The following is a 16,658-nucleotide window of genomic DNA, read 5'->3' on the forward strand; positions in this document are numbered from 1 at the left end:
CAGATCACTTCCGAGGGAGTTTTTCCATTTTTTTTTTTGTTGCACACTACATCCGATCACGCTGTTGTTACCCCTAATACGAGCCGCTCAAACACTGCAAGTGGCTCACACTGGGCTGAGTGCCGAGTGTAACCGAGCACAGCAATACTCACATGAGTGGTTTGAGCCCCGAACCCGAGCTCTGGGTTTTTTTTTTTGTAAAGTCTATGTTTTGTCTGAACACAGAACTTTAGGTTCGCTCATCTCTAATCATTATATACTGTATATATTAGCGTTTGGATGTGAAGAGATCGGTAGCTTAAGGGGGGAAGCGTTTTTCCTCCCTTTTATTCCGTGTGCCTCACATACGTTTCTCCCACATATTGCAGATCATTTTAGATTTAGGTCGTTTCTTTATATTAATTTAAAGACTACCTTATAGTGATAATGATGTATAAAAATAAAAGAAATTAATGTAAAAATAAATTGATTATTGGCTGCAGGATGTGCAGCGTATACAAGGTCACGGTAGGGTTGCATTATTTTAATATACTTCTGCTGCTTTAAGCTTGTTATAAATTACCTTAGTGTTCATATTAAATAGTGATTGATTGTTTTGGACCAGTTTACTAGTTGAGCAGCATGCTTCTATTGACCTGCTCCTCTCCTCCATGGGCACAGATGCCGCCGTAACTCATACTATTGATCCGAGCAGCATTGATCACATGCTTTTTGGTGACCCAGGGAGCAGCAGCACATGTAAGCACTGATTTCTCCTACCCTCTCCCAGGGCAATAAACCATTGAGATGTATGTGTGTCAGACCGGTCTACCCTTATTAACCCCTTGACTCTATCGCCCTAAGGATGTAGCAGCAGGAGGGCTGTGAAGGAGACTTGCACTTGTGAAGTTAAACACGGGACATAATGGCATTCTGTCACATTGTGCACCAAAATCTCGGAAGGTTTATGCATTAATTTAGCATTGTGAATGGATAAGTGACAGTAAAGGCTTAGCGCTATGCCTCCCTAAAATATAAAGGGTAATAGTTCATTGAAAATGCGAATATGATTGGAATTTACATATGAGTGAATTGCATCTAAATTGTGATATATAACCATATATTAAATATAGTGATCAAAGGTATTTTAAGCTTGCATATAAAAAATGCACTATATTTCTGGGTAGTAGTTGCCTCTTATAGTGATACAGTAATTGTAAAATACAGGTTGCCATTACCAAGGCTTTGCTAGTCAGAGGTAAAGGTGAGTAGCCACTGCTGTCCTGATCTATTATCCAACTTCTCCCACTACTGAAGTAAATCCAATAAAAATCCAGGGTGCTAAGATATATGCAAACATAATATTATTTGTATTATTGCATTAGTATTCTAGGTATGATTATAGCAGTACTGGTATATCATGAGCTGTTTCCCTGCTTTTGATGCGGGCTCACATGTTGAGCCTGCATCTTTCCCTGCACATGACGGCTGATCTGATCAGCTCACATGTTGTTACGGGGGGACCTCCTGGTAAAAAATAGATGAAGATATACTACTACCAGTGGTCAGGGTCCACCGTGCAGTGATGGCAGAACTGCAGCTGGTGGCACAAGGCCCTACTGAAACCCAACAGTAGCCCGGTAACTAAGGTACTCTATGTTACAGGTCACACAGAGGTACCAACAGATGTAAAGAGACTCTGTCCCGTTACAGAGGACTTGTGTATGCAGTAACCGTGTTCTAAGCCACACGATACTGCAGTATGTATACTGAACTCTACTAAATGACAGAATCAGATAAGGAAATAATATTATAGTAAATAAACAGAACTCTGTTAACTCACAGAGTCTATATGGTGCATTACACTTCTGTTCCTTCACAGAAGGTAATATATATGTAGCATACACGGTATGTATAGGAGCGGACAAGCAGAACACTAGCCGTATCCTGCTAGCAGGGCTCAGGGTATACGCAGTGGTGAGTGTACAGGGTACTGCTGCTATATCGGCTTGCTTTATGGTAGAGCCAGTTAGCCACCGGTCCCAAAGCCGCCCAAGCCCAATATCACTGGAGCCTAGCTTCGCCAGCTACTGACCCTAACTCGATCAACGGATATGACCGCAACGCCTCACCCTAACCTGCCTCTTGATCCTCTATCAGTCTGGTGGGACTTTGCCGCCTAACCCTATCTAACATGTGTACAGCAGTATGCACAAAGACGAGTGCGCACCTCCATATGGGCGTCAGGGCTACTTATCACCTCTGTACCACCCACAAAATGGAGGAACCATGTGTAGCCAGCCCCTTTGGCCAATGGGAGCTCTACACATCACTGATGATGTCATGGTGGCCAATAAGAACTTGCCACATCACTGATAACGTCACCGGCCAATAGGAGTGTGCCACATCACCGATGTCACGGCGGCCAATGGGGACGTGCCACATCACTGATGTTGTCACAGCGGCCAATGGGAACGTACCACATCACCGATGATGTCACTGTGGCCAATAGGAACGTGCCACATCACTGACATGCTCAGATAGTGGTAAAACACCCATAGGAATCCCGCACATGCTCAGTAGGCTCTTTTTGACACTTAAGGGTGCTTTACACGCTGCGACAACTGTAAAAATATATCGTCGGGGTCACGGTGTTTGTGACGCACATCTGGTGTCGTTAGCTACATCGCAGCGTGTGACCGCTAGGAACGATGATCAACGATTGCAAAAGCGGCAACCGCTGGTTGTTCGTCGTTCCTGTGGCATCACACATCGCTGTGTGTGGCACCACAGGAACAACGAACATCTTCTTACCTGCATCCACCGGCAATGCAGAAGGAATGAGGTGGGCGTCATGTTACGGCTGCTGATCTCCTCCCCATCTCTTCTATTGGGCGGCCGTTTAGTGATGCCGCTGTGACGCCAAACGCACCTCCCCCTTGAATGAGGGATTGTTCGGCGGTCACAGCAACGTCGCTGCCCAGATATGTGCGAGTGACTCTGCCGTAGTGATATTGTTTGCTACGGCAGTGATCACCAAATGTCGCATGAACGACGGGGGCAGGTGCTGTCGCTCGCAACATCGCAAGCGGTGTCGCAGCGTGTAACGCACCCTTTAGTGTCTGAATGCCAAAAAGTCTTGGTCAGCATCCGTGGCTCAGAAGACCGGACAGAGCGACTTCGGGTACGGGGAAGAACTTCTCCAGAAGGCAAACAAGGAGCCCCCGTACCCAAGTTCGTGATACATGTGTCTCGAACAGCCGCAGGTGAATCGGAGATCCGCCCACCGCTGTTAGCCAGTTAAATCCCACTGTCAATCTCTGATAGCGGGATTTAACACGCGTTAGCGGGCAGCGCGTCATTCCCCTCTCCCATCAGCAGCCCTATGACTTGATCCTATGGGTTAATATGACAGCTAGGGTCAGCTGATGACCCTTGTATGTGTCTATGTGCTACTCCTGTGAATGCTGGCTGTGAACTCCTAGGAGTCTGTGATTTCAACTGTACAAAGTGATGCTAATGTACTGCTCTGTACAGCACAAGGGATTAGATGATCACAGTTTCAAGTACAAGTGATTGGAGGATCACAGCTTTAACTACAAGTGATTGTAGGATCACAGCAGCAAGTACAATTGATTGTAGGATCACAGCTTCAAGTACAAGTGATTGGAGGATCACAGCAGCAGGTATAATTGATTGGAGGATCACAGCTTCAAATACAAGTGATTGGAGAATCACAGTTTCAAGTACAAGTGATTGTAGGATCACATCAGCAAGTACAAGTGATTGTAGGATCACAGCTTCAAGTAAAAGTGATTGGAGGATCACAGCAGCAGGTATAATTGATTGGAGGATCACAGCTTCAAATACAAGTGATTGGAGAATCACAGTTTCAAGTACAAGTGATTGCATGATCACAGCTTTAAGTACAAGTGATTGGATGATGACAGCTTTAAGTACAAGTGATTGGACGATCAGAGCTGCAAGTACAAGTGATTGGAGAATCACAACTTCAAGTACAAGTGGTTAAAAGATCACAGCTTCAAGTACAAGTGGTTAGAAGATCACAGCTTCAAGTACAAGTGGTTAGAAGATCACAGCTTCAAGTACAAGTGGTTAGAAGATCACAGCTTCGAGTACAAGTGATTAGAAGATCACAGCTTCAAGTGCAAGTGATTCGAGGATCACAGCATCAAGTACATGTGATCGGAGGATCACAGCATCAAGTACATGTAATCGGAGGATCACAACGTCAAGTACAAGTGATTGGACGATCACTGCCTCAAAAAATGAAAAAAACACACTTTCAAATTACTCCCCTTTTGCCCAATTAAAATTAAAACAATGAAAAAAAACAAAACACACATTTGGTATCGCTGTGTTCACAATGTCCAATCTATCAAAATATGAAATATATTAATCTGATCAATAAACAGCATAGCAGAAAAAAGTTAAAAACGCATGATTATGGGTTTTTTTGGGTCGCTGCAACATTAAAATAAAATGCAATAAGAGGTCATCAAAACATTGCATCTACCCGAAAATGGTATCAGTAAAAATATCAGCTCAGGGTGCAAAAAATAAGTCATCACTTAGCCCCAGAGTACGAAAAATGAAAGCCTTATGGGTCTCGGAAAATGTCACCAAAAGCAAATTTTTTAATTTTTTTTTACAAACTTATTTTTTCTTTCAACATTTAAATAAAAGAACACCTATAAATGTTTGGTATTTACTTAAGGCTACTTTACACGCTGCGATATCGGTCCCGATATCGCTAGCGTGGGTACCCGCCCCCATCTGTTGTGCGACACGGGCAAATCGCTGCCCGTGCCGCACAACATCGCGCAGACCCGTCACACATACTTACCTGCCCGGCGACGTCGCTGTGACCGGCGAACCGCCTCCTTTCTAAGGGGGCGGTCCGTGCGGCGTCACAGCGACGTCACTGAGCGGCGGCCCAATAGAAGCGGAGGGGCGGAGATGAGTGGCCGGAACATCCCGCCCACCTCCTTCCTTCCTCATAGCGGCCGGGAGGCAGGTAAGGAGAGGTTCCTCGTTCCTGCGGCGTCACACATAGCGATGTGTGCTGCCGCAGGAGCGACGAACTACATCGTTACTGCTGCAGTAACGATAATCGAGAATGGACCCCCATGTCACCGATGAGCGATTTTGCACGTTTTTGCAACGATGCAAAATTGCTCATCGGTGTCACACGCAGCAACATCGCTAATGCGGCCGGATGTGCGTCACAAATTCCGTGACCCCAACGACTCCGCATTAGCGATGTCGCAGCGTGTAAAGCCCCCTTTACTCTTACTGACCTGGAGAATCATACGGCAAGCTCTGTGTTCCGCATGGTAAATAAAAAAAAACAAGAAACAATTGTGAAATTGCACTTTTTTGCAATTCACCGTACTTGAATTTTTTTTCCCATTTTCCAGTACACTACAGTTAGGTCCAGAAATATTTGGACAGTGACACAAGTTTTATTATTTTAGCTGTTTACAAAAACATGTTCAGAAATACAATTATATATATAATATGGGCTGAAAGTGCACACTCCCAGCTGCAATATGAGAGTTTTCACATCCAAATCGGAGAAAGGGTTTAGGAATCATAGATCTGTAATGCATAGCCTCCTCTTTTTCAAGGGACCAAAAGTAATTGGACAAGGGACTCTAAGGGCTGCAATTAACCCTGAAGGCGTCTCCCTCGTTAACCTGTAATCAATGAAGTAGTTAAAAGGTCTGGGGTTGATTACAGGTGTGTGGTTTTGCATTTGGAAGCTGTTGCTGTGACCAGACAACATGCGGTCTAAGGAACTCTCAATTGAGGTGAAGCAGAACATCCTGAGGCTGAAAAAAAAAGAAAAAATCCATCAGAGAGATAGCAGACATGCTTGGAGTAGCAAAATCAACAGTCGGGTACATTCTGAGAAAAAAGGAATTGACTGGTGAGCTTGGGAACTCAAAAAGGCCTGGGCGTCCACGGATGACAACAGTGGTGGATGATCGCCGCATACTTTCTTTGGTGAAGAAGAACCCGTTCACAACATCAACTGAAGTCCAGAACACTCTCAGTGAAGTAGGTGTATCTGTCTCTAAGTCAACTGTAAAGAGAAGACTCCATGAAAGTAAATACAAAGGGTTCACATCTAGATGCAAACCATTCATCAATTCCAAAAATAGACAGGCCAGAGTTAAATTTGCTGAAAAACACCTCATGAAGCCAGCTCAGTTCTGGAAAAGTATTCTATGGACAGATGAGACAAAGATCAACCTGTACCAGAATGATGGGAAGAAAAATGTTTGGAGAAGAAAGGGAACGGCACATGATCCAAGGCACACCACATCCTCTGTAAAACATGGTGGAGGCAACGTGATGGCATGGGCATGCATGGCTTTCAATGGCACTGGGTCACTTGTGTTTATTGATGACAAAACAGCAGACAAGAGTAGCCGGATGAATTCTGAAGTGTACCGGGATATACTTTCAGCCCAGATTCAGCCAAATGCCGCAAAGTTGATCGGACGGCGCTTCATAGTACAGATGGACAATGACCCCAAGCATACAGCCAAAGCTACCCAGGAGTTCATGAGTGCAAAAAAGTGGAACATTCTGCAATGGCCAAGTCAATCACCAGATCTTAACCCAATTGAGCATGCATTTCACTTGCTCAAATCCAGACTTAAGACGGAAAGACCCACAAACAAGCAAGACCTGAAGGCTGCGGCTGTAAAGGCCTGGCAAAGCATTAAGAAGGAGGAAACCCAGCGTTTGGTGATGTCCATGGGTTCCAGACTTAAGGCAGTGATTGCCTCCAAAGGATTCGCAACAAAATATTGAAAATAAAAATATTTTGTTTGGGTTTGGTTTATTTGTCCAATTACTTTTGACCTCCTAAAATGTGGAGTGTTTGTAAAGAAATGTGTACAATTCCTACAATTTCTATCAGATATTTTTGTTCAAACCTTCAAATTAAACGTTACAATCTGCACTTGAATTCTGTTGTAGAGGTTTCATTTCAAATCCAATGTGGTGGCATGCAGAGCCCAACTCGCGAAAATTGTGTCACTGTCCAAATATTTCTGGACCTAACTGTATATGGTCTCTAAGATGGAAAGCTCAAATATAGGTCTTCTACTCAATACAAAGAAGACAAAAATGTTGACTACTGCCGGGTGCGAACGGGACGCATTTGAGACGGATGGCGACACACTGGAAGTTGTAAAGGATTTCAACCTACTTGGATCAATGATCACTCAAAATGCAATGATGACACTTGAAGTCAATAGGAGAATAGCTAGGGACAAATCAACAATTAAGTCACTGGACAAGGTCCTCAAATTGAGGAGCAGTTCACTAATGATGAAAATACGGTTTGTACATAGTCTGGTCTTTTCTATCGTCACACATGAGTGCAGAATCTGGATGATGAAGAAACAAGACAGAAGAATCAAGTTCTTTGAAATGTGGTGCTCTAGAAGGATGTTATCAACACCATGGATGGCAAGAAGAACAAACAAATCAATTTTGAAACAAATCAAGCCAGACTTGTCACTTGAAGCAAGAATCACCAAGCTACGACTTGCCTGCTTTGGACACTTACGAAGAGAGCAATCACTAGAGAAGGACATCATCATAGGAAGAGGTGAAGAGGAAGATCATCAACCTGGTGGCTTGATACTATTAAGATAATCGCACAAAAAACCCTGGTGGACTGATCTAGGCTTGCACAAAATCGATCTTCCTACAGAGTGTTCATCAATCAAGTCGTCATGGCTCGAGAAGCGGAAGGCTGTTAAAGGAACAAGAAAGAAGAATGTCTCCATCTCGGCCATGCTCTCCTCATACCTGTCCATGGCTGTTTTTAAATTAACTGGTTTCTACTAGAGATGAGTGACTCCATTCTAAATGAATTGGTTTTGCGTGAACCCAGAAAATTGCCATTTTGCTTGATTATGAGGGCTGGAAAAAGGTTAAAAAAAAATCCAATAAACAATTCTACTCGCCTCTTGAGGCAGCTTCTTTCTAAGTCTTCTGCTCACCTCTCTTCAACCTTATTATTTTTGGCTTGCTGTTGCACGATGCACTTCATTAATGTAAGTAATATGTGTCATACCCCACGTAATCATATGAAGGCATGAGTGTGATATAGAAGGGTTAATAGTTTCTCTATTTCTTCATTAAAGATATTTTATTGTTATTAGTAAGTATATCTGATAGTAGTTCATAGTCATTACGGAGCCTTCGGAATAAGAGACAAGCTCAAGGATTATTATTGTCTCTAAATGTTCTTCTTATCTTCTTATCTCATAGGCATGTCTCTACATTTTTGTTTTGCTGAAACTTAAAGGTCATATGAGCAACTTGTAAAGTCCAGCTAGAATCCTTTTTTGCAATATCACATTGATCTGTAAATGGTATAAATAAACTGTACCTTAGCTAAATAAACAGAAAACTGATCATGTTCACATGAATGCAGGTCTTTTTCTCCGAGCGCTCGATCTTGATTAGGTCTGAAGAGGCCTAATTCAGAGGACCTCACTAGTGATCCCATAAGCTGACTTGTGACAAAACAGAACAGCTACAACAAGTGCTTGGGAAGAGCAAGGAGAAAAGACAGAGGAACCAATTGGAGAATCGGCAATTAGTGGTAAAGATATGAAAAGGGCCGAAAAGAGATGAAAGTAATTTTTTTTCTTTTCCCATCCTAGCAGATTCAATTTACACTAAATTTAGTCTATGCAAATCACGTTTTCCAACCAAATTTGAGCAAATCTACCAAATTCTAATTTTGTCAGATTTGCTCATCTCCACTTCCTACTGTATCCATCCAAAGTTTATTTTGTGGGTTTGGATCCGTGAGATAGGTAAGTCTCCTGATAGACAAATATTCTGTTAATGGAAAAATTCACATAACAAATGGATACTGCACTCTCCAACCCATTAAATACTGGATTGCCCAGTGCCCATTGCCACAAAAATGGAACAACTCCTTGAAAATATTCTATGAAGGCAAAAATGGCCAACAGCAAAATTGAGAAAGGCTCATTGTAGATTCAAAGCTTTGCCCCATATGTGTATCATGTGACATGAATGGGGGGGTGACAGGAAGGGGGACCCTATGCTGACCCTTAGACTAAGCGTACCCAAGGCTTTTCTTCAACCCAGGGGTATGCTTAATGGTATCGAGGCCTGGGCCCCCAATGTCCTCCTATCTCTTGTCCCTGATGGTAAGACCCCCCCTCCAAAACCCACCACCCTGGGGGAAGTGCAAGGACAGAAGTGGAAAACCTCACAGATAAAACTGACAGACAAAAAAAGACAGAAGTAAACCTGCTGTTAGCGTAGGGACTCATCTGAGTGAGGTCACCTGGTCATGACAGGTGAGTTGACATTTTCTCAAATTGTACAATAAAAACCTTAAAAATGTTTTAACAATAATGGTCTATCCTTAGGTAAGGTTATCAATTTCTGCTTTGCCAGGGTCCAACCTCCGGCACCCCCGCCGATCAGCTGTTCTTGGTGCCAATAGCCAGCAGATGGATATGCTCAGTTCCGGAGCTGCCCCATCTTCTGATAGTGGCCGTGGCTAGGTATTGTACATCTGCCTCCTATTCATATCAATGGGAGGCGGATGTGTAGTACACAGCCACTTTCCAAAGACTGAGCATCTCCGAAACTGAGCACTTCCGACCATAGGCTGCCACCACTAGCACTAAGGACAGCTTATCTGCGAGGGTTCTTGGTGTCGGACCCCAGCTGATCAGACATTGATGACCTATCCTAAGGATGGAATTAGTGGCTCACCTCTTTAAATTTCAATGGGACGATGCTCTAATATCCAGCCCTGCCACTACTATGTATAGTATGCAGGTATACATGTAAAAGTCAATAGCACTTACATGCATGTCCCGGCCATTTATACAGCTGATTGTTGGAGATGCCGAAAGTCATAACCCACTTCTCTGATCCTGTGGATAGGCCACCAATTTTGGTATACAGGTAGGTCTCTTTCATACAGAGCGTAGACTTGCACATTCCACATTATTCCAGTGGATCTCCTTTTCTTCAAGGTCTTCTACCCTTATTTTAAAGACACTAGTGGTTTTCGTGATGTTAAAAAAAAAAAAATTCCATTGAATTTTTATGTTTTCATGTCTTTTTAACTTCTTCTAAAGTCCATATAAACTACGTTTGAGTTTCTGCCATCTTGAATGCTGATTAATGCAGGCTGCTATATTTGCTCTGACATTAGACTGATGCCTCTTTAAAGTACTGCCTGGTGCAGTAGCTTTGGAGGAATCTTTAATATTGACTTAACATATTTGTGCAGAGAACTCACTGAGGGATTGCTCACAATTAATTGCATCCATCAGCCGGAGTGTTCATTAATTATTCCAACTTTCCCTCTCGCTGTTTGATATGGGCATTGCCAGACCAGCTCCTTCTGTTTCTGCTTTTCAGTGACTGGTTAAGAATAGAATTACACTCGTATCCTTTTTCCCTATTGGTTTCCGCTTGCGTGCCTTGCGTGAATACTGGAGAATATCATGAATGGCTGACAGTAGCGGATCCAAAAGTATGTTCATATTTCATTAAGGCACAAAGGACAGTTCAGTCTGATGTTCTAGATCAGCGTTCCCAATGTTTCCAAGCCAAGTACCCACTAAGCATATACATGACATTGACGTAACCTCAACACTATAATCATATACTTGCTACACATAAAAATATAAAAAGCACCTCAGGAGTTCAGCGAGAGCACCACCACATTGCATGGAGCTTCTGAGAACATGTATGACTGGTTAGAAACCTGGATTTTCGATGTCTCATTGTATGTAACCATAAGAGACAACTGGGCATGGTCATCAAGAATAGAGATGAGCGGACCCGTGGGAGTTGAGTTCAGTGGCTTCAGCTGGACTTTAGATAAAGTTCGGATTGGGACCCGGACTTGACGTGAACCCCAATGGAATTCAGTAATTGGGCAGTTCAGGTCTCTGCCCACATGTACCAATCACAGCGATGCTCGCGAGAGGGGTTTACATACAAAAGGGTAAGGACAACAACAACATTTACACCAGGTAAAAAGTTACATATTTAGAGGACGTGACAGGTTCTCCTTAAGTGGGGCTCTCTATGCTGATGTTTGAATATGAGAAGCCCATAGACTGTTCTTGAACAATACCCTCTGTTAGATATCTCCACCCGTACAATAACATTTATAGTTTTATCCAGAGAACTATGTTTATTCCAAAAATGCCATATATCATGGAGTATAACATTAGCTAGGTCTACTTCAGATAGCCTATCGTAGAGGTGGCCCAACACATTAGATTTATTTTGTTTGACACTATCAATTTTAGTGGAACTACTTTAACCATCTAATATGTATGGGGAATACCAACAAAAAAAGAATCAGGCTGTTGGATTTCAAATTGCCTGATTATTTTCCTCTCAGTGGAGATAAGCAGCATCTAGAGGTATTTGGGTGGTGTATTACACCCCTCTCATCATTCAGAACAAATTCAAGCTTAGCATTTATGTGTATGGATGTTGTGATAAAAGTTTATAGCTTAAAGAGGACCTGACACTGGGTGAAAAGTGACCAGTTTTTCCTCTCATTTTATTTACGTCTCCCAATAATTTTTAAGTTTTTTTTTTCTTCTAAAATACGTTATGTGGTTCCAGAGATATGGGCCTTTTTATTTTGTGCTTATTTTTAATCGTCACCAGAAAGGCCGTGGCTCACAGGATCCTCTGGGGCGTGTATTTCCGTTGTGAACCACACCCCCTTGTAAATATCATAAAAATTAGCACCACACAAGGCCCATATATCTGGAACCGTAAGGCGGAATTTAAAAGAACAACAAACTTAATAATCAGGCGGGCTATGGGAATGAGATATAGGAAAAATAAATCTCTTTAGAGTAAGAGTCATACTGACGCAAGAAAGACTGACTTTTCTAATACATATATCTTTGTTGGTTTGTTGGACTGCTTTACATTGGATTCTAAATGTTAAAGTCCCATTTCACCATGTAACAAAAAATCACGAGGAGCGAAAATAAGTAGCAAAAGTAAAGAACAATATAAAGTTTTATATATATGGATTAATATAGTGGATAATATAGTTGATTTAGGAACCTTTTAAAGAAAAGTCTTCAGTAAAGAAAGAGTCTTCCATAATGAAAGAGTTTTCTGTAAATAAAGAGTCTTCCGTAACGAAAGAGTCTTCCGTAACGAAAGAGTCTTCCGTAACGAAAGAGTCTTACGTAACGAAAGAGTCTTACGTAACGAAAGAGTCTTACGTAACGAAAGAGTCTTCCGTAACGAAAGAGTCTTCCGTAACGAAAGAGTCTTCCGTAACGAAAGAGTCTTCCGTAACGAAAGAGTCTTCCGTAACGAAAGAGTCTTCCGTAACGAAAGAGTCTTCCTTAACGAAAGAGTCTTCCTTAACGAAAGAGTCTTCCTTAACGAAAGAGTCTTCCTTAACGAAAGAGTCTTCAGTAAAGTCTTAATTTTATTTGTGGTTAATAGAACCCACGATTCCATATTTATGATTTTATTCCTATAGGCTTCATGGAACGTCTATCTGATTGTCTCAAGTCTAACCCCACTGCGATCTCCAATCATCTGTGTAAATGTGAGAGAACTTCCTAATATAGGTTTCATCTCCTGAGCCTCCCTCCTCTACACACAACTGTCGATACATTGAAGTCGTCGTTTGTATTTGTGAGTGTTTTCTTAATTAAGACCTCCTAAGAAAGCCTTTTGTATTGATTCATTCCATTATCCCATTGATTAAGTGCCCTAGCTGTGAGGCCTTTCTCTTTATCGGGAAGCAGAAGCGTGCAGTCGTTAACCACAGATGTGAGCAGTAAGTAACATATCAACTCCTGCCAAACTGGCTGGCGTTTTAATGAGGTACTGGCATCAATTCCATGCAAGGCACTCCCCCCCACTGCTGCTTTACCCATGCATATAAACACAGATATCTATTCTCACATGTATCAGGAATGTTCTGACCTACTTAAAATAAGGAATGGACTCTTACCTCTACCCAACAATGACAAGACATTGCTCTAGTTACGCCCGGTCAGGATATAAATGCCTATGCAAACATTTACACTTTAAACACTTTGTACAAAGATGAAGCAGTTGACAATTTCTTGCATCTCTTTGGAAGAGTGTAACATGAAAAAGGCTTGTTTTTTTGATTGCTCACATCAGACAAGGCTATTAGACAGGCTTACCAAGTCTGATATATTGACGCAAAGAAGTACAGCATCAAACCAAGTCCCTTATCATAGGCTTAACAAACCATCAGCTCGAGATCAGATGCCCTTGTGCGATACCGAACAGGTTACTTGGAAATGAAATGCATACACAAAAGGAGCTTTTCGTTCTCTTCAACCGGGTGCATAATGATGGATGACTTGGTACGCCGCCGTCTCGGGAACTTCACAGGAAATACATTTTGTCCAACAAGCATGCTGACCCTTTATGGGTTATGTTCATATAGATAAATGACACATTGTGAGTTGGCTGTAGATTGCACTAGTAGGAAATACTAGAAAATAACATCAACAACAATATAGATTACGCGTAAGGTGTGACCAGAGCCAACCGTTGGAAAAGAATGTGACCCAAGATGCCGGCACACTGAAATTAGACTTATGATAACAAAGCAGTGAAAAAGGCAGATACCAAGCAACAACTGAGGAGAAAGAAGACACTGGATTTCTAGTCCTCCAGTCATGCATTCTGGTGTTGCTTCAATGCATCCCACATAAAAGAGAGGTGGGGCGCCATGTTGAAGCACTGGGAGCAAAACAGGCCTGTGAAGAGGTTATGGATGAATTCGAGTTACGCCCTATCCTGCTAGCCTTCCCTATGTGAGACAGACTCATTGATGACTGCCGGAGAAAGTATACTGTCAAAGCAGGGAACTTTGGTGGCAGTAGGGGTGTGAAATTGGAAAGGAGGAGTGACACTAAGAATAAGAAGTTAAGTGGTGAACCCTAACTTTAGAGTGAAGGCCTAGTATTTTGGACCTATCCGGTTACACCCTCACCCTTGGTGGACTTAAAGGCTTTGACTACTACTGAACAACTCATTTCTAAGACCCTAGACCATGCGTGCTCTTCAACATTCAGTTTTCCTGGCAATCTGCAGGTATTAACATCCAACAGGGGCAGGAGAGTAACTCACATGAGTTTTCCTCTTATCAATGGCTACTGGTTGGTTTCAGCATTCCGAGTTTGTCAAAAATAATACTGTTCACAGTCTGGTAAAGTCAAGTGGAAGAAATAGTGTTTCTCCTTGGTCTACTTACACAAAGTGTTAAAATTGCAACCGATCATTGGATGCTGATTGGCTGCAATGCTCTTGCGGTGGCCCAGTCGGATGTTAAGGCAAGCATACTGGCAAGGGATGCAGCACAGGTTATGGAGGAGCTGAATTCATCTGGAAGGTGAGGATCAATTTTTTTATTATTTTTCTCACCTCCATGGGCACATTAAAAAGTGAACAACCTCTTTAACGCCAATTACTAATTGATGTATCCTCAAACTATACATTTTTGTTTTGGCTCCATCCAAATGTTCTGTGTCTGCCTGTCATTATTCCATTGCATCTCAAGGCTCTTGCCAACTGGTCCAGGAAGCCATCATCTATCCCCCATGAGCTGGCTGGATTGTCATTTTAAATAAACACTTGTACCTTGCCCCTCCCCCCATCTCATTGTAGATTGTAAGCGCTCACGAGCAGGGTTGCCATTTTTCCTTTTAAATACTGTAGCCTCTATAATTGTTACTTGTTTGTATATGTTTATGTATATGATATGTATATGTTCCTCCTGAATTGTAAAGCGCTGCGGAATATGTTGGCGCTATAGAAATAAAGATTATTATTATTATTATTATTATTATTATTCCATGCCATCCTACACACAAATAATTGGTCTAGTTTATAAATCAAAAATTAGGTCCTATCCACGGTTTGTCTCCTACCTCTACCAATCCATCTTGTCATGGGTTGGCAGATAGATTGAGACTGTTTCTTAACTTTCCAGTAATTCAAAAATTAAGGCATTTTTTTTTCTTTTTAGACTTGATAAAACTTATAGGTTGTCCACTACTTTTACATTAATGGCCTGATCTGCCGGAGTTTGACACCCCGCACCCTTGTCAATCAACTGGTCTTGGAGCTGGCAGCGGCAGCAGGTGGCCGGAATGCTTTGTTTCAGAGCTGCCCCATCATAGCTGTCGTGGCCAGGTAATGGACATCCGCATCCCATTCAAATCAATAGGAGGCGGATGTGCAGTTCCTGGCCACTATCAGAAGACATAGCAGCTCCGGAACTGAGCATGTCCAGCTGCCTGCTGCTGCCACCGGCACCGGAAACAGATGATCCACGGGCATGCAGGGTGTCAGCCCTGGGCAATCAGACTTTGATGACCTATCCAATGTAAAAGTTGTAGACAACCACTTTAATAGAGACCCCATTTTATGTCAATGAGATATATTGGATCAGTGGTGTCCACTGTACAGTAAAAAGGCATTGTGGTTTCTGTGATAAACCATGCTACAAGTGTGAGGATAGTCTTAGACATTTTAGTCCATGTTGATCCAGTTAGGATTACGGTTATTCTGGAAATTTTAGAGATCATAAACGGAGTACTTTATCTCGTCTTTTACAATCGGTTTGTGCCGTAGATGGAAAACTTTACATAAGTAGACATCCTCTGCCTCATTATAAGTGGCTTACTGTTATAGTTCGGCATCATGCTGTACATGGGTTAATACACCGCCAAGGATTGCCAAGAGAGGCAGACAGAAATAGAGCAAAGGAATGTGAACAATAATTACTTTGTCTATCTAATTACCAGCAACAAACAAGACACGCAGGGAAAACAACAAACTTCTTGACAGCATCAATCCCACGACACCAACTGCTTATTACATTTTGTCTAAGGAATGGAGCGTGCCATGCTTTTGATTATTGCAACTGTGCCACCGATCAACTGAGCAATTAACGGAGCTGACAATTGGAGAGAGCTTATTTAAAGAGTACGAACCCACAGAGAGAAGATTGTTTTATTTCTGAACATTTGTGTCCCTCTCCTCTTCACTTCGCGTAAACTCTGTTACTCAACTGTCTCTCCGTACAGGAAATAGTGCGCCGTCTCTTCAAAAAGGATCACTTATTCCGCTACTTATTTATTACTTTGGTTTTTATGTTGTTAAGAAGTCCTTACAATTCTTTTAAGAAATTTCCATTTTCGAAATAGGATCGAATGGATGTTTTTGTTGTGTTCGATGGTCAGAAGTCCAATGTTTTTCAATAGGAATTTATTTTAGGGTCTGTTCGTTCTTTGTTTGGGACCCCTGATGGGGATATAATTTACTATCAAAGAAGAAGAAGTGACAACATAAAAAACACTTTATAATACTTACCTAACGGTCGCTCTGTGGTGGTTGAGGATCTAAAGGGCGTCTCCGTTGTCCGGTGCCAGAGCCGCCTTTTTTGGCCATTTTTGTTTTCCTTCTTCTTTAGCCGCGGTGCATGATGGGTCCGATATCATACACACTTGGCATTCAGGTCCTGAGCAGGCGCACTTTGATCTGCCCTGAGCAGAGCAGATCAAAGTATTGTAGTGCGCCTGCGC

At 42.2% G+C, this 16,658-nt stretch overlaps 1 protein-coding gene across 2 annotated transcripts in view; it reads left to right on the forward strand.

Moving 5' to 3' along the window:
• Positions 1-16,658, forward strand: part of FTO (FTO alpha-ketoglutarate dependent dioxygenase) — a 406,381-nt gene that overhangs the window by 362,318 nt on the left and 27,405 nt on the right. Inside the window, exon 9 of one of the 2 annotated variants that reach the window (XM_075325766.1) lies at positions 12,563-12,613. The exons of the other annotated variant lie outside the window; for it this stretch is intronic. Coding sequence (XP_075181881.1) covers positions 12,563-12,584 — 22 coding nt within the window. The 3' untranslated portion in view covers positions 12,585-12,613. Of the gene's footprint in view, positions 1-12,562; positions 12,614-16,658 lie in introns of those variants that run through there. 2 annotated transcript variants of the gene reach the window in all.

Source organism: Anomaloglossus baeobatrachus, chromosome 10 (assembly GCF_048569485.1).
Source record: "Anomaloglossus baeobatrachus isolate aAnoBae1 chromosome 10, aAnoBae1.hap1, whole genome shotgun sequence".
Lineage (NCBI taxonomy): Eukaryota > Metazoa > Chordata > Amphibia > Anura > Aromobatidae > Anomaloglossus > Anomaloglossus baeobatrachus.